We start from the raw sequence: 18425 nt of genomic DNA, 5'->3' as shown, positions 1-18425 counted from the left end.
GGCATTTGTTGTCCACTCGTTATAGTAAATGTGTGTGTGCATGTGTGTGTGTGTGTGTGTTTTGGCTTGACCTGATAGTGTGACAGCTCTGAGAGGATGAAGATTGATCACCTAAGAACACCCCAGGGCGTGGATGACTGAGAGATAGGAATAGATGAGGAGGAGGAGGGGGTGAAATAGCACAGAAATAAGTCCAGAGAGTGAGAAAGGGGAGAAATGGAAAGGAATGGTTTACGGTAGTGGAAGGAGAGATAAATCGAGAGGGAGAGAAATGGAGAGAGGTAGTGATTGAAGGAGATTGTTTTGGGGAGTGTGTGTGTGAGAGAAGATAGAAAGGCAGAGGAAGGAGATTGGGGCCCGTAGAACATGGATACATTTACCGGTGTGAGATAAATGACTATAGATGGCTTGTGTCTGTGTGTGTGTGTGTGTGTGTGTGTGTGTGTGTGTGTGTGTGTGTGTGTGTGTGTGTGTGTGAGCAAGAAACCGACAGAAAGAATGCATTCCTGTGTGTGTGTGTGTGTGTGTGTGTGTGTGTGTGTGTGTGTGTGTGTGTGTGTGTGTGCATGCGAGTGCACAACTATGTACATGTGTTGCAGCATTTTGCGAGAAAGCACCTGATTTCCAATCGGTCCCTTGGAGCCTCTTGGCTAGCTAATGCCAGTTTCAATCTCTTCCTGTGATCTCAGGACATTCCCCTGCACCCCCTGCTCCCTCCGCTCTGGGCCACAGCTCTAGGGGAGGAATAAGATCGCCGAGAGGGTTGCAGCATCTCAATTTATCTTGAAGCAGCAGCGGAGGGTGGGGTGGTGGGGTATAGGTTACTTTCAAATGCATTACTGCAGGGACAGATTCAAAGATGCTAGCTGTGGGAACAACAGGGGGTGGATTCATGCCCAGCCCTGTAACCAAGACTGTAATATGCATATGAGAACCACATAATACAATGTCAGGTTTATAATTATATGATCTTGTATTATACAGTATACTGTAAAGATTATATCTAATATTATTATGCAGAGCCACTACCCTAACAAAATTAGCTGTTTTTATAAATGCACTTTCACTTATTTCAGGAGTTAATTTCAAAGTGTAATAAAACACGAACATATTTTTTTTCTAGCTTTTGGTAACATCACCAGCAACAATTGAGAAAGCTATCTCATTTAGAAGCTGTTCTGTAGCGTTTGATCATGTTACATGATCTTTGTCAGAAGATGGAGCCCGTGTCCAGCACAGCTACTTAATGAACCTTGCGGTGAGATTGTTTTTTCAACTAAATGACATTTTGGGGGGTTAAAACTGAACTTAGACACTTTTTGTCTGGTTTGCAAATGTAACCACTGCTGCAATACTGACGCTGTTCCTTTTGATAAAGTCATACCGGCAGAGCTAGTACAGCACAGAACCACACCCCTTGACTCACGCCACGCAACTTCGGTCGGTTTTTAATGTGTATAGGTGGTACAGCAGTCCAAAATCCCTGAAACACGGCAAAGGATCACAGAGTTTTAAACCCCCCACTTCCCGTCAAAGCCATTGATGATACAAGTCCAGCTGGATGATATGAACTTCAAAATAACTTCAACTCAATGCAGACTCTATTGGGTCCCAATGGTGATGATCAAACTAACTTAAGCCTACATCACAACATGCTGCTTTGATTAATTATTCACTATGATCAATCGATCAATCACTTGCTGAGTTTAATCAGACAGATCCTGGCGCATCTCATCTACTTGATGATGAACAATCGCCTCACTCATTGAGTATGTGGCCTTTACCACTGCTCATTTCCCCTGAAGCTTAATACATTTAATTTAATAAAAAAGAAATTAGAAATTCCTCTGACGATAGTAGAGGTATTGTGTATTTCAGGTGATGTGGGGCGCCTTAACTAAAAAAAACACAGCGGGAAAACAAAGTGTCATTTGGTTGCACTGTTCCTTTAATGCAAATAAATTCTTAATAACATCTCTGTATAGTTGAATACTAGATGATGCCTTGTATATTTTTTTTTCTTTTTACACATATCACTCAGCCTCAGAATGTCCTCCATCAAAGCAACACTCAGCAAATGAATGCCCATATACCGCGTCCATCTGCCGATTGTTGTTTCCTACAATTGTAGTTGGGAACAATTCTCATGACGCCATGCCTGAGCTTCCTCCACTCCCCGAGCCTCTTGTTTCATTCTCAGATCTGACCGTTTTTCAGTCACCCCCATACCGAGTTGACCTCCGCTAATTGTTCTCAACCTCTGATGATTATTCTCAGAGTGCTATCATAAGCAACCACATGTTTGTGAGAGCGTAGAAAATGAAAAGCGTGCGTGAAAGCATGTGTGTTTGTTCTCTCAAGGGGAATGCGAGCTTTGACTTCCTGCTAATTACCCAGCATGCTCTCTGTTCTGTGGTTAATTGTCCAGGTCCTCTTTTCTCTCACTGGGGAGCAGGGTTGGAATGGAGTGAAAACACATCCTCCCTTTCTCACTGTCTGTCTTCTAATCTATAGCCTCCCTCTCCATCCTCCACCCTTCTCTTATGTCACTTTTTGCTCCATGTTGATGCAAATTAAATGTTTAGGAGCACATACAGGTCAATCTCATGAAAGAAAACCCACATGAATTTGTATTGTTGTGCATGGGTGGGCGCCTATGTATGAGTCTGTGCAAATGTTTGTCAGTATGTGAGTTATTGTATGCGTGGTCTGCATGTATGAGTGTATGTGTGTGTGTCTGTGTGTTGCATGTGTAAGACAGGATGCATGACAGCAAGGTAGCAATGGGTAGACTTGAGGGGAGGGAGGTCTCTGTCAGCTCTCTCTAATTATGTGTGACGTTTCAATGCTGGACCACTGTCAGAAATCAACACAATATTCACACACAAATACACAGACACACATACAAGCAAACACACACCCCGGCCTAATGATACAGTATTGTGATTGCCGGCTGCCTGCTATGATAGAACCCCTCCATAGTCCTCCGCAACATAAATCAATGTCAATTACCTCCCCAGAGCACATTAGACACTTTCCATTCCTACTCGTAATTAGTGTTGCCCACAGACATATTCCCATCCCACACTAAGCTCACAGTGGAGCTTCTGCACACAAACAACAAAGCCAGGAAATGAAATGAATTCTGTGCCTGCGTTCAAATGCATACCAGCACATGAAATTGCATACATTGTGTTGCACGGAATGTGAGTAATTGACCAGCTCACCCCCTCCTTAAATTCACACACATTAGGGTTTATGTAATTAATTACCGCTGGCCTTGTCATCACACAGTGGCTGTGAAAATGAGTTGAAGCAAAGACACATGCTGGTTTGACCTTGGTGTGTGTGTGTGTGTGTGTGTGTGTGTGTGTGTGTGTGTGTGTGTGTGTGTGTGTGTGTGTGTGTGTGTGTGTGTGTGTTTGCGCGTATACACACGCGTGCCATGCGCGTTCTTGCATTTGGGAGCATGTAGATTTATGCATGCACATTAAAATTGATGGCTGTGACACTGAGAGGCTGGTATTTTTAGAAAATAACCTCATATTTCTTTGCGTGTCATCTCCTCGCGCTCATTCAGCCTCTATCTGTCTAGAGGTTTTTTTCCATCCCCCTCTCTTCTCTTTCCTGTATTTTCTCTGGTGTCACGCAGCGTACCTGACAGGTAAAAGGGGGAGGATGGAGAAGAAAAAAGATATAGGAGGAAAACAGAGAAGAATCTAGCAGGATAGCAATCCAACAATCAGATGATAAGAGAGTAAGAGAGAGGCAGAGTACAACTGGCTGAATAATTGATAGAGAGTGGAGCAGTGCTCCCAAACCAAATCTTCATGCTCTGAGCACATTACATCACATAACTGTTTTTTAGAAGGGAAGACACATGTAGGCCAACAGACACACTGTTATGAAACATAAGTTATTGAAGACATCAAAAGGACAGGAAACCACACAGCAAAGTGCAATTTAGCATTATTTGAAATAGCAGACATTATTGCTGGTCCTGATAGCCTAGTCTGAATAAAAGAGACAATGAGCATCAGAAATAAGAACTGAGCACTGACACACATTTGTGCATAAACACGTTTGCATTGCTTTACTTCTGAGGACTCTATGTGGGTCACATATCTTGGAGCCGGGGCAGACCTGAGTCACAAATCAGGTGACTTCACTTGACAAAGAAAAGACTTGTAACTCAACTTAAACATCAATGACTCGTGACTTTACTTGGACTTTAGCCTTTTCATTGTGAATGACTTGCTATTCTCCAATTCCCAAAGATTAAAAAATGATGTTAAAAGAAAGTGTACAGCCAGTTAACTCTTGATTTTCCTGACATCAGATAGATTTTGAAAAAACTGCAGTCTACGTTGCACAGGTGGTAAAAGGTGGATACAGCCACAAGAGCGTTCAACATCATTCCACAAGCAGCACAAAGAACAGTAAGTTAAGGCTAGCTTAATGTTCTTTAACCTGTCATTCTAAAAGCTAGCATTAGATGATTAACTTTCAAACTTCAATATGGTAATAAAATATTTGCATCCAAGATTTGGCATTTGAATTGTCTTTTAAAATCATTAAACCATTGTCAATGTCATTAGCATTAGCTATCTTTAATTGGTGGTATCAGTACATATACAATATACACAATACAAACACAATGTTAATTCCATAATTACTTGTTTAGGACTCAAAACAAAAAGTTTAGGACTTAATCCTATGTCCTAATTTAGGACTGTTTGGACATGTCTGTCTTGATTTTGGTTTTAACTTCATAGCCAAGACTTCCACTGACTTCCTGGTTCAACTCTGACCTACAGTTTTCCTGTGCAATGAGGTATTATTACCAGTGTTCTAAGGTGTGCTCACTTTGGGGTTTGCCTCCAAATAGAGTAGTTAAGATCATCTTTCTTATTGCTTGGCTTGTTTACAATTATTATTATTATTATTATTATTGTCTGGACATTATTGTTTGCAATTTTAGGGTATGTTGTAGCAATGTTGATGTGTGCCCAGATCTCAGCAATTCCTTTGGTGCGTATAGACCATTTCATAGTTAACATAAATATTCTAAAGGGCACGTTGATTTCCTGTTGCAGTGTATGTGGATGACATCATATGACAGGAAGTTAACAAGGGGCAAGGCTGTTGATTAGCAATGGAATTCCACTGAAAAGGTCTATTATGATAGATAAAACTACGAAAATAAGAACCAAGTTGTAATAACAAGAATTATTACCATCACAACATGCTTAACATCAAGCCTAACACCAGCCCTCAAACAGCCTTTTGGAAAACCAGACAAAACTTTTTGTAGAAATGTCCTCGCTTTAAAGATCACAAACTCACAACAGAAGCACCAGAGCATGTGCACCTACACACACACACACACACACACACACACACACACACACACACACACACACACACACACACACACACACACACACACTAACAAACACACACACAAGCAGACAAAAACTCCCTCTCCTCAGTCATCTTTGAGGGAATAGAGTGACCTCGCCTCCTCTGATCTGTCACACTCACCTGAGGGCTTTCTTCTGTCATACCACCTGTTGTCTGTGTAGGGGCAGTTCCTCTCTGTCAGTTTGTGCTACGAGTGTGTGTGTGTGTGTGTGTGTGTGTCGCAAAAGATGTCACAAAGGTGTCACAAAAGTTTTCTTACTGTGTCTTTGAAAAGTTTCTGAAGTGCAGTGTTTCATTTTTTCCCCAACAATGTTCCTTCAACGTCTGATCAGAAAAAAGACGGAAAGTTAGAAGGGAGGTAACTCTTTTTAGGAGTGAATGAAGGAAGAAATTATGAGAGAAAGGAGATGCTGAGGAACAGTGAGATGTATAAATGTATGTGAGAAGGCGTGCAGTAGCAGTAGGGTGAAGAAAAACGATAGCCATGGGAAATGGGAAGGGGAGGGTGGGGTGAGTGTCAAAAGAGACACGTTGGGTGAGCAGGTGAAGTGATTTCAAAGGATAATGGGTAATACGAGCAAAGGGATGATGGTTCAAATCCCTCTTTTATCCTCTCTCTGAGCTCTGACCTCACTGGGGCAATGGGGATAGGTAAAGGAGACGGCAGTGATCCTCTGAAGCCATTGAGAGCAGAAACGAGGAGTATCGTTAGTGGGGTGAACGGAGGCGAAGCGAGGGAATAGAAGGCGGAGAAAAAGAGTAGAGCAGGTGGAGGTTAAAACGAGACCTTGGACTGGAACGGGCTGAATTGGAAACACAATCAGTTCAAGGATGTTCAAACCCATATGGCAGGAAGGGTTCATCAGAAAGAGAAATTGGACAGAAGCTTGCACATATGTGACCCTGTCATCTGGACTCTGATTGGGTGGTGTGTCTGCCCCATGTTTACCGTCTTCACTTTTTTTTAACCACTCATCTTAGCACCAGTATCAACTAATGACATGAACATTTAGGTCATCATTTTCTACCTGTGGACTGACCTTTTCCCTCCTGTGTTTTTTCCTACTTCAGACACTTCTTGTTCAAGACGTCGTCAGGGACCACCCCTCTCTTCAGTAGCTCCTCCCCCGGTTACCCTCTGACCTCGGGAACGGTGTATTCTCCGCCACCTCGCCTGCTGCCCAGAAACACCTTCTCCCGCTCAGCCTTCAAGCTAAAGAAGCCGTCCAAGTACTGCAGCTGGAAATGTGCCGCGGTGACAGCCATCGCAGCCGCATCCCTGCTGGCCATCCTACTGTCCTACTTCATCGGTAAGTGATGACCTCGCACCAAGTATTATTCATTAGGGGATTAATTACATTTTATCTGTTTTAATTAGAGGGTTTTCTTTTGATGAGGAGTTAAACATACACATAGTCAGTACCTCTGAATGCACACATGCTTAGTCACACATCTCTTTTATTTCAGCTTGTTAGCCGTGTTTGTTTCACCCTGACTCCATAATACATGAACTTTGCTCTTATTAGTATTCATCCCGGACCACAGCGGAAAAAAAGTGTCAAGCTAACGGCCCGTTGTAAACACAAAGCAGATTCTTGAGTTGTGAGCTTTGTCACTGTCGCCTTGTGCTGCACTGTCAAAATCAGACTCAGCATGGGCCCTGGCCTCCATTCTGCATCAGTAAACAGACACACAGACAGGCAGGAAGATGCATACACCACAGAATACTCAGCCTGTTTCCGTAAGCAGGTATCAGTTAAGATAGGCACACCTAACAGACCTACATCGGGTATTGGATGTTTTTCACTGATCTAAAGCCAATGTGCAATAATCATACATAAAGTAATGGTAGATGGGGGGTGGGGGGTTACTACACACTACACTAATACACTAAGTATTACATTTCAATAATAATTTATAATTAATAGGGCTGTCAAAATAACGCGTTCATTTCGATTAATTAATCTGAGAAAAAATAACGCGTTAAAAAAAATAACGCAGATTAATCCATTCCATATTGAGGTTTGACCCGGAGCCGTTCTAGCCCCATTGGACTGTAAAATGAAGGAGGGAGACGAGAATGTTCTGCCTGGATCATTAATTAGAACATTTACTTGTAAAAATCTTCTTCCTGCCAACCCTGGCTACCGAAATCTGGTTCCACTGATATGTCTGCTCTTCTCTCTGATGCTCTGAAACACAAACACCCTAGTTAACACTATACTCAACAGCAGCTAACGTTAGCCTACCGCTAGCTAGTTAACACTATACTTAACAGCAGCTAACGTTAGCCTACCGCTAGCTAGTTAACACTATACTCAACAGCAGCTAATGTTAGCCTACCGCTAGCTAGTTAACACTATACTCAACAGCAGCTAACGTTAGCCTACCGCTAGCTAGTTAACACTATACTTGACAGCAGCTAACGTTAGCCTACCTCTAGCTAGTTAACACTATACTCGACAGCAGCTAACGTTAGCCAACCGCTAGCTAGTTAACACTATACTCGACAGCAGCTAACGTTAGCCTACCTCTAGCTAGTTAACACTATACTCGACAGCAGCTAACGTTAGCCTACCTCTAGCTAGTTAACACTATACTCAACAGCAGCTAACGTTAGCCTACCGCTAGCTAGTTAACACTATACTCAACAGCAGCTAACGTTAGCCTACCACTAGCTAGTAGCTGGATTAAACACGGTTAAAATGCTGCCAGCTAACCCTAAACGGTGTAAAGTGTGACTGTGTTTTACTGTAGAGGATTCAACACCGGGATGTAACAATCTGCAGCTGCCGTCGGAGAAACAACACAGACGGTGCGTTCAATGAAACTGGTAAACTACAGCCTCGTGGTGCATTTGAAGTTATTGTAAATGTCCTTTTCCCATCTGATGGTCCAACAGCAATTTACTACTGAAATTAGTTATTGTTATTGTTATACATTATTATTAAATCATTTAATTTTGACCATATGGCCTTAGCAATAAACAAGCCGTTCTTTAATGTCACCGACTGTTGTTTAGTACCCTTTTTTTTTTCTTTTCTTTTTTTACTTTCTTAAAAAGTATTGGTTCAGGCACCGTTAATTATGTATGCGATTAACTTCGATTCATTAATCACAGAGTATGTCATTAATTAGATTACATTTTGTAATCGATTGACAGCCCTAATAATTAATAAATAATCAGCTTTTCAAAAATGTGCAATTTTAAGCTCATTATACTAATGATAAAAAAGTGCTATAACAGTTTTACTCGCATGGCTCCCATTATCCTCCGTGACACGCTCTCTTCCACTTCGCCTGACAACTCTTCTCCAAAACAAACAGCTCTGTGATAATAGCTCAGCCCATAGATTCACTCACTCAAAGCAGATAGTATGCATGAAATAAAAACAGGACACATAATTTCACTGTGTGTAGAGTTAACTACGCTAACTAACCGTGTATTGTGAACCGCGTGTAATGATTAAAAAAAACAGACAACAGCTGTGTCTGAAAGACCGGGCTGCAGCCGGGACATTGAGAATCCACGCGTGAGAGGTGATGGATAGTTCCAGTCACTTCGTCATGTATTCACTTCGTTGAAACAAGAGAAGAAAACCTCACTGATGTGACGTCGCTGCCCGGGCGTGCCCCAGCTGCCCGCACATTTGTTGACAAACTCCAACGCGCACGTGACGGTGAAATGGCGATTTATCCCTTTAAATGTGAATAAACGGCAGTTGCACTCACCCACAGCAAATGCTCTTTCCATTGTGATTGGTGGTATCTTGACAACTCGCTGTTACCTTGTTTTCCTGTGGCTGTGTTGATGCGACTTGTACATTACAGCCACTCAAACAGGACAGAGTAACACAGCGGATATATATATTTGTGTGTGTGTGTGTGTGTGTGTGTGTGTGTGTGTGTGTGTGTGTGTGTGTGTGTGTGTGTGTGTTTGCGCGTATACACACGCGTGCCATGCGTGTTCTTGCATTTGGGAGCATGTAGATTTATGCATGCACATTAAAATTGATGGCTGTGACACTGAGAGGCTGGTATTTTTAGAAAATAACCTCATATTTCTTTGCGTGTCATCTCCTCGCGCTCATTCAGCCTCTATCTGTGTACATGTACGTGTACGTGTGAGAGAGATAGCCAATATGAGGAGGAACAGAAAATGTATGTATACTTTTCTGTGTCTGTTTAAGAGTGTGTGTGCATGTGTGCGTGCGTGCGTCTGTCTGTGGGTGTACATGCGTGAGGAGGCAGATGTGTCACTGAGCCCTTCATTGGCCTCTTACCCCAGAGACTAGAGTCAACAGATGGGGGATCTTAGGAAACAGTGGCATCAGCAGAAAGAACAACCCGCTTATCTCCTTTACATACATTATTAATATAATTTTACATTATATATATATATATATATATATATATATATGTGTATGTATACACATCTCCATCCATCTACCCATCTGTAGTGAGTGTGTAATTGTGTATCTGTAGACTTTATGCACCTCAGCTTGCTTGCCTGGATGTGTCCAAATTGCATATGTGCACTCAAGTCTGTGCCTGTGTGTGTGCGTGTGTGTGCGTGTGTGTGTGTGTGTGTGTGTGTGTGTGTGTGTGTGTGTGTGTGTGTGTGTGTGTGTGTGTGTGTGTGTGTTTTGTGTACCCCCTCGGAGTGCCCTTGAGAGTGGTGTGTGTCCTCCAGAGCAGATCAAGGCCCCTTGCCTGGGGCACACAGACAGATCCATCCTCTCCTGAGCTTTACACGGTCACACTGCGCTGGACAGCCACATATGGAGCTACACAACAGGATTGGGGAGAGGAAGGAAGACCTCCCCGTTCATACTTGAGGGCAGGGAGGTAGTGGAGCATTAAAACTTACCAAAACCTCCATCTTATTTTATTAAAAGCATATGGCTCTCTTGGGGCTGCAATGACACAATATTTGTTTTCGTCAGAGGACATGTAATTGTTAATAATATAAAGCTGATAAGGAACAAATAAGGAAAACAATTAAAAAATGTGTCTATTTCTGGGAACATAATTGCTTGCCTTATGCACATTTTCAGTGTTCAGTGTTCAGTGTTAATGTGCCATCTGGGTACATGTCAAATACATACAACTTGTTAACTGTATTGCCTGTCTGTCTTAATTAATTAGCAATAGTTTGTTAGCAATACTAAGAAATTACTTTGTGTGTTTTTAGCTAAGTTATTATGCTAAGCATAATATCCCAATACAGTGTGAATATACTGTACTGTATAATGTTGCATTTTGAATGAAACTCAGTGAGTGAGGAGCAAGAGTTGCTAATAAGTTTTCATTTAAGCTCCACTTTCTGTGTATTTACTGTTTTATTATATGCCAAACGTCAGTGCTTTACCACCAAACTTAATTGTGCAAGTGGCTATAATTCGGTAAGCTGAGCAAGGCTGAAATTATACTTTATTGTTATTACATTATTACTTTTGCTAACTGTGGGGCCCCTTTTCAGCTGCTGTAAGGAAATGTTTTGCTCTGGTGTTTTGTCTGTGCTGAACAGAGCTGTAGCAGTGCTGCCAAGCCTGAAACCCTTGTGTTTACCTAGCTTTTTGTAGCGTTAATCGTGCAGTGAGTTTCAGTCGGAAGAGTTCACTGCTCAAAAGGGGGATTTTGTAGTACCTCTTGTTTGTGTGTGTGTGTGTGTGTGTGTGTGTGTGTGAGAGAGAGAGAGAGAAAGAGCCCAGCACTCACTAGGGGGATTGTGCAGAGCACCCAGAGCCATGTAGCGTGAAGAGGACCCCTCTGAGGCATCCGCCCAGGAGCCCACTCATAAATTACACCAGGACACATGTGCCTGAACAGCACTTTTCTTTTTGTGCGTGTGTCTGTGCGTGTATGTGTGTGAGTGCTCCTTCCCTAAGAACTACCTACGGGATATGTGTGCGACAATGTGTGTGTCTGATTGTGAGGCTTTGAGGACGTGCTGGCCCTCAAACGGATTTATTTTCTTTTTTGCTTCTCAAGAACATAAATAAAGCTTCAGAAATTGCTCTACAATCTTCCAGGAAGACGCACACACGTATGCATGCACACTGAGAACTATTTAGAAAGGCTGGACTCAGCATGCTTCAGGAGCACGGTAGATGATATCTCTTTGAGGCTTATTCGCTGTCTCCCACTGTTAGAACGGAGCCATTGGGATGAGATAAACAAACACACCCAAACACAACAAACAAATCTGTGTAGCTGTGTGTCTGTGCATTTCTGTACTTAAAAGTGTGTTTGTATGAGTTTGAGAGCATGTATTTGTATGTGAGGACCCATTTTCAGTTAAAGCGTTTAGCCTCCAACTCCAGCGGAGTTTGGCCTCGTCTTTGCGTGTGAAGGAATGACGAATGGAGGGAGGAGGATAAACGAGAGTGCTTGTTCTTCATTCCCCTGGCGTCTTGTTTGCTTGCTCCGCATGGAGCACCAGAGCCAAAGGAGAGGTGGTTGCTAGGATACAGGTGAACGGTTGGCATACAGGAGGAGAAGACAGGTCCGTCATTGTGAACGGAAACCTGGAGAGAGTGAGATAGAGGAAGGGGAAAGGAGAGGGAAAAAAGAAAGGGGTGGAATAGAGTCGGAGCAGAGAGGGCAGAGGGGAAGAAGGGAGGTGCGTCACTGTCAGCATGTAGCCCGAACATAAAGGAAGAGCAAAAGGAGGATATATGACTGGAGAGACGCAGGAGAGTAGGGCTGATGCTGATATGTCACTGTTGGCGCCGTGAGGGATGAGAGCGAGATTGAAGGGGGGAAAAATAGGAGAGAGGAGCGAGGTTTGTTGTTTGCACTGCCGGGGAGAAGTAGGTAGGGGAGCTGACGGGGAAGAGGAGCAGGAGTGACAACACAGCCTGATGTGGAGAGGAGAAAGTGAGGGGAGGCAGAAGGAGGAGAGGTGAAGGAGAGCGTGGCCTCCTGAGGTTCTGTCACCTGGAATATCTGTAGGACTAATGTATCCTAATTGATCACAGCGAGCGGAGAACAGAGGGAGTGTGACAGAGAGAGGACAGGACAGAGAGAGACTGTGGAGGACAGGAACAGGGGGATGATGGCAAAAGAAGTTAGAACGGATAAAAAGAGAAGGATGTAAGTCTCAGAGGCAGAAGATGTACAGCGAGAGATAAACAGACAGAAAAAGAGATGCATTGTGGGTAGCAAGGAGAGGAAAAGGCTGGTTTGATACATAGATGAAAGATCGAGGACATGTCAGAGTCCAGGTGGATTGTTTTCACACGTACGCACATACAGTACGTGCACTGTCAAACACACACGCAGACACAGGTGTGCCCTTGACTGCAATGAGTAAACTTGCTTGCGGCGCTGGTGTCACCTTTGCAGGGGTGTTTCGTGTGAATGTGTGCGTGTGTGATGGCTGAATTTGTCGGGCGCAGTGGCATACTCCACATGGTATTGTCACCACTGATGAATGACAATACACACACACATGCACGCGCACACACAGGCATAATGTATTTTTAGTCTTACTCTCAGCTCCCCCGTCTATTGATTAAACAGACACACACGCATGCACGCACGCACAGACACGCACACACACGCACACACACGCACACACACACACGCACACACACACACACACACACACACACACACACACACACACATGCACTGTCATCGAGTGTGACCTTCATGCCTCTAAGCCGACCACTTTCCATCCATCATTGCTGTCTCGCTGTACCAGACTGATCACAATCGCTTACTGCCCATTCTTCCCGGTTAGAAGTGTCTCACTTCAGTGTATTCATATCACTGCTCCCTTACATAATAACATGTCAATGATTTTTACTGTGCAGATATATAGCTTTGCCAAAATATACTACGTATTATTCTATTCAAAGAGGTTTGCATTTTCAAAAATCAGAATGTCAAAAGATGTTGTAATGCCAAAGTAATCCTTTACAAGTTGGCTAAAAATTGTAGCATTTTAGAGAGAGTGTGTGTGTGTGTGTGTGTGTGTGTGTGTGTGTGTGTGTGTGTGTGTGTGTGTGTGTGTGTGTGTGTGTGTGTGTGTGTGTGTGTGTGTGTGTGTGTGTGTGTGTGTGTGTGTGTGTGAGAGGTTCATTGATTTAGTTTTTTACAGATTTTCAGATTGTTCTCTAGAGTATTATCTATTGTACATCTGGTAGACAGGTCCATAGGAAAATGAAATATGAAAGAAAAGATTGAATTACTGCACATCGTCACCACTGAGTTTATAGAGAGGCAAAGTCCCTTCCTATTTTGGTGGACTACCATTCGACCTATTATTTAGAAAAAAATGTTTGAGCCAGTTTGGATTGTGGCATGAATTCCACATATAATGTTTGGCAATCTAAAAGATCATTTTCCAAGTCAAGAAATCCACAGTTTGTCATAAAATTGTTGAAGTATAAGACATAATACATAATCAGAAAAACTACCAAAAGCTGAAAATAATATGAAGGAAAAGGTTGAATTCCTGCCCATTGTCAGCACTGAGTTTATTAGAGACAAGACACATCTTTATACTAAAGCCCCAGGCTGTAACAACCAATCAAAAAGGGGAGCCAATTTTTAAATCACCTGAGACACATTATCACATCACACTGATTAAAAAACAAACCCAGATCTGGTGAAAGGACCAGATCACTTTAAAACAATTTCCCCCCAGATTGTATGTCACCATGCCTCAAAATTAAATGTTCCCTGCCACACACAGGACACTAATTATCCCATTTTACAATAAATAACGTCTTCTTGCACCACTGACAGCTTCATGAAGTGGTTCCCAACTTATTTTGACCCTTTAAAGCAAAGCAATGCCTCCTCTATTAGTTTAGAGTTCAACCAAAGAATAAAGTTTTTAGAGAGAATAGATGTGAAATTAGTCATGTTACAATAAATATAGTGATGGTGAAAACTTCAGGTTACTCTTCACTTAGATAAATAACAGATTAACTAGATGATGCCCAGTTGTCCTACAAGTAACTTGAATGTATGTAAAACTTAAAGTATGTCCCATGTCATACAGAATGACAATGTTGCGTAACCCCTTGATCCAGACTATTTACCATGAAAGTTTGGATCATCTACAAGGTTTTCATCCTATTTAAACCTCCGGACTCCCAGAGCCTTCTCACATAAAGCGTGCCAAGTGTGAAGGACTCTGAGGCCTCTCAAAATACCAAACCATGACCATGGACAATGCACAAATCATACATTCCTTTCATGTCTAATACCTTTTTTCCATGACAGAAAGCAAAGCACAGAAATTTTTATTCCTCATCCCTATCTTATTAATCATCCCACAAAGCCCCTTGTGACTCTTGGAGGGTGCCAACACAAAGTTTGGGAACCACTGGCTCAGTACATACTTTAAGTAATAGAACATAAACAGAGAAATGGGGAGAATTGTTAGATATTCTCATTCCTTAGAATGTCTCAGTGAATGGATGCGATACAATATTTCAGAGTTGCAAGCCATTCAGCCTTCTTTCATACTATTCTTTATTTAACAATTTAAAATAAATCTTTGACACAAATTTATGACTTCTTTCCTACCTTTCTAATTGTCCTGCAACTTGTCAGATTTATCTTTGTGACTCCTTTAGAGAGTCTCAACCCCCCGCCTTATGCTTCTGGAAATAGAACATAAAGAGAAAAGTAGGTGGCAAATGTGTTTATGTGTCAAAGTTTTTAACATTATTATATTTTGATTTTAAAACAGATTTTAAAATGTTTCGCCTCTTTTGGGAGCCACATCCGTTAGTGTGTAATGCTGCTGTTAGCAGAAAATGAAGAGAAAAGACAAATTATCAAGTTGCTATTAACGTATAAAAAAAGTTTTAAAATGTTCATAATATTATTTTTTATCTTATCTTTTTAAATAGGAGACAAAAACAGTGAGCCCTTGAGTATGTGGACTGTCTGCTTGAGTTGTGTCGGATCTGCAGGTCTTACAATGTGGCTGCTTTCCAAAGCCAGCTCCTTGACCCCGTAGTCCCCTTTCACTCTCCATGTGGCTTCCCTTCTGCTGATCCAAGGTGGAACAGCTAGAGGTCAGGATGTGTCGCTCATGCCAGTGTGTGTGTGTGTGTGTGTGTGTGTGTGTGTGTGTGTGTGTGTGTGTGTGTGTGTGTGTCTCCATATACATTTTGTGTGTGTGTGTGTGTGTGTGTGTGTGTGTGTGTGTGTGTGTGTGTGTGTGTGCGTGTGTGTGCTTGAATGTGTGAGGTGAGGGCATATGGTGAATGCAGGAACCTGGGCATAAGGATCAGACAGGGAGCGTGTGTCCGTAGCAGCAGGGCCTGTCGTACTGATAAAGGTTAGGATCTTACCGCACGCTGCCGGTCCTAGGAAGGCCAGGGCATGGCCAGGACCAGGCACAAGGTGCTAAACCATCTGCACCAGAGGGATAAATGGGTCATATGATTCTGCATTGGCCAGGTGATGCAAAGCATGGTGCACACTTGTTCATACAGTACATGGTGGAAACATCAATATTCATCCTTTGACTTTCTGTTTGTATACCTGGAGTTTCTGTACGTGCTTTGGAAGATATGTCCTTTGCTTTGATGTGTGCAAACATCCACTCACTGACTTTGCTGAGTGTTCGTATTGGCTGCATTAGCGTGCATGGGCTCATTTCATTTATTTCCTCATTCATTTATTCATTAGCGCGGGTCTTATCGGGGCCCAATCGTTAGTCCAATTAGGCCTATGGTGCTTCACTAGTCCTGTGTGCGAAACAGGAGATGGATGAAGGCAAAGTGAACGAAATCACTGTCCTCTCTTTTCCTCTCTCTGTCTTTCATTTTCTTTCAGTCTCTCTCTTTCAGTCTCTTGGCCTCCGGAGCGTACTCTTCCTTCGTCTTTCTTCCTCACTCATTCTCTCTCACTCTCTGATCTGTGATAAGATAGCATAGTTCCTCATATCCTGTTTCTAATACAGATCGATGAGAGGGAAAGGACCGAGGTAGGAGGGGATGAGGCGAGGCAGAGTGGGTTGATGTGGAGAAGAGAAGGTGCAGGGAGGGGAGAGGAGGGGAGGGGTCAGGGTAGAGATATCTGAAGAGGAAATGAGGATTCAAAAAGGAGGACATCACTCAGATTCACATCTTTTTTCATTTAGCCCATCACACACATGCACGCGCACACGCACAGCTACATCTGCGTCAGGTAGTCTCAGTATTTCAGTGCCAATAAGGAAGCCATTTCTGCCGTGTGATTGAGTGAGTTGCCGTTTCTCTCCACTAGACACTGTTTTGCAGGTGGGAAGCTGCGAGAAAAACTCACATAACCTTTTGTGTTGCAGTCAATTACAGTTCAGTTGCATCAGCTGGGTGAGGAGGTCCCGTCGGGGGTTGCAGTGTGTGCTTGGCGTGTGTGCAACTTGTTGTTCATACCATGCGATATTTAAGCATGCATACGCAGATACACACACACACACACACACACACACACACTCAGAAGCAGACAAATTGTCTCTCTCAGTGTCTATGACCCCCAAGGGCTGAAGCCAACCTCCACCCCCGTTCCTCTGTCTGAGACTCTAAATGATCTCAGCAAGCAGCACCTTCAAAACTTAGCTGAGAGAGAAGGCTGTTTATTTATAGACTACATAAGTGGATATTGTGTGGTAAATTCTAAGAAATATCCCAAATGTACTGAATATTAAGAGCCTGAGGCAGCACAATGCTCTTCCCCTTCCATATTAGCATTGCACCCCTTTGCCGCAGAGATAGCGAGAGAGGTGCGAGTGATACAGAAAAAAACAGCAAAGGTGCGTTTTCTCAGGTTGGCTGCTTTTTGTGCATGTGTTTGTTTTGGACAACAATGTCTACCAGCTCGCCAAATGAGGGCCTTGGAGAAGGAGAAAATCAGAAAGGCAGGTAAAAAGGCTTCCTAAACCAATTAGCAGCCGGGCTGAGGATGGGGGGCTGGTCTCAGCTACAATTACCGCCCTAATTGAGGTCAGAGTTGTTAATTTAGTGGTGAATTAGAACAGTTAATATGCATTTTTCAGGACGGCCAGGGGAGATGGCAAAGGAGAGTGTGATGCCTGTGTGTGCGTGCCTATGTGCATACACTTGTGCTCTTTGTGTAATCTCACTCGCATTGCAGGAGATTACATACAAAAACATGCAGGAGGCCATTTTCTGCCTTTGGTGCAATTAGGAGCAGTGCAATTGGTTCAAATGCTGCCTTTTAAATAGGCAATGATATGGTTGAGTTGGGAAAGAAATGGGCGAGAGACATAAGGGCACAGAGGAGGAACAAGAGAAAGAGAGGGAGAGAGTTGGAACATGTTCCAGAGAACAGAATGATGATGATACAATATTTTCCAGTCAGGGGACACTCAGTGCGATAGTCTGCCACAAAGTCACCTTTCTCCATCTCTGCTGCTCTCTCTTTTTCCCCCGCTCATGCAGAAATCCATTTGCACCCTTTAACTCTGAGACGTATAAATATTTCCCAAAAACACACGTTGAGCACATGAGCATTGTATTTCTGTCTGATTGCCTGTGTTGAGAACCACTTACTGTCAAAGGATAAATCACGACCATCTTTTCTTACCCAACTAGTCAACGAATACAGGGCCACTCATCCCTTAAATCTTTCCACTTGCCATCCTTTTCTCCCTCCCTCATTTCATCCGTGGGGGGCCCCTTATTCATCTCTTCCTCTCTTCTCTACAACATCATCTGCAGCCTGTTTTCCTGCTCTTTTTCCTTTATCCTCAGGGGATTTGATATGTTCTTTAATATTCTCTCAGTTCTCGCTGTCCTCCAGTATTCTCTCTGTTCCTCTCTTCTCTCTGCCGAGGTTCGGCACGATTTCTTCAAGAGCTCCTGACCTCCGTCTCCGAGCCCAGCCACCACCTCCTTCTTTTCATCTCAATTTTCCCCCTATCCATCGGCCTGTCCTTTTTTCTTCTTATTTTGTCACTAGATCACGTGTGCTGCCGCCGCTGTTTCAGATTTTGTCTTTAGCAGATGATATGGCAAGCACTT

At 43.0% G+C, this 18425-nt stretch overlaps 1 protein-coding gene across 2 annotated transcripts in view; it reads left to right on the top strand.

Annotated features, from left to right (window-relative positions):
* The window catches only part of tenm2a (teneurin transmembrane protein 2a), a 179992-nt gene that overhangs the window by 121079 nt on the left and 40488 nt on the right, over nt 1–18425 (top strand). For both annotated transcript variants that reach the window (XM_078261258.1, XM_078261257.1), the window contains one exon: nt 6496–6734. In XM_078261258.1, the coding sequence (XP_078117384.1) occupies nt 6496–6734 (239 nt within the window). The remainder of the gene's footprint in view (nt 1–6495; nt 6735–18425) is intronic.

This window comes from Sander vitreus, chromosome 10, assembly GCF_031162955.1.
Source record: "Sander vitreus isolate 19-12246 chromosome 10, sanVit1, whole genome shotgun sequence".
NCBI lineage: Eukaryota > Metazoa > Chordata > Actinopteri > Perciformes > Percidae > Sander > Sander vitreus.
The sequence above is the reverse complement of the archived record's forward strand: the minus strand, read 5'-3'. Positions and strand labels throughout refer to the sequence as shown.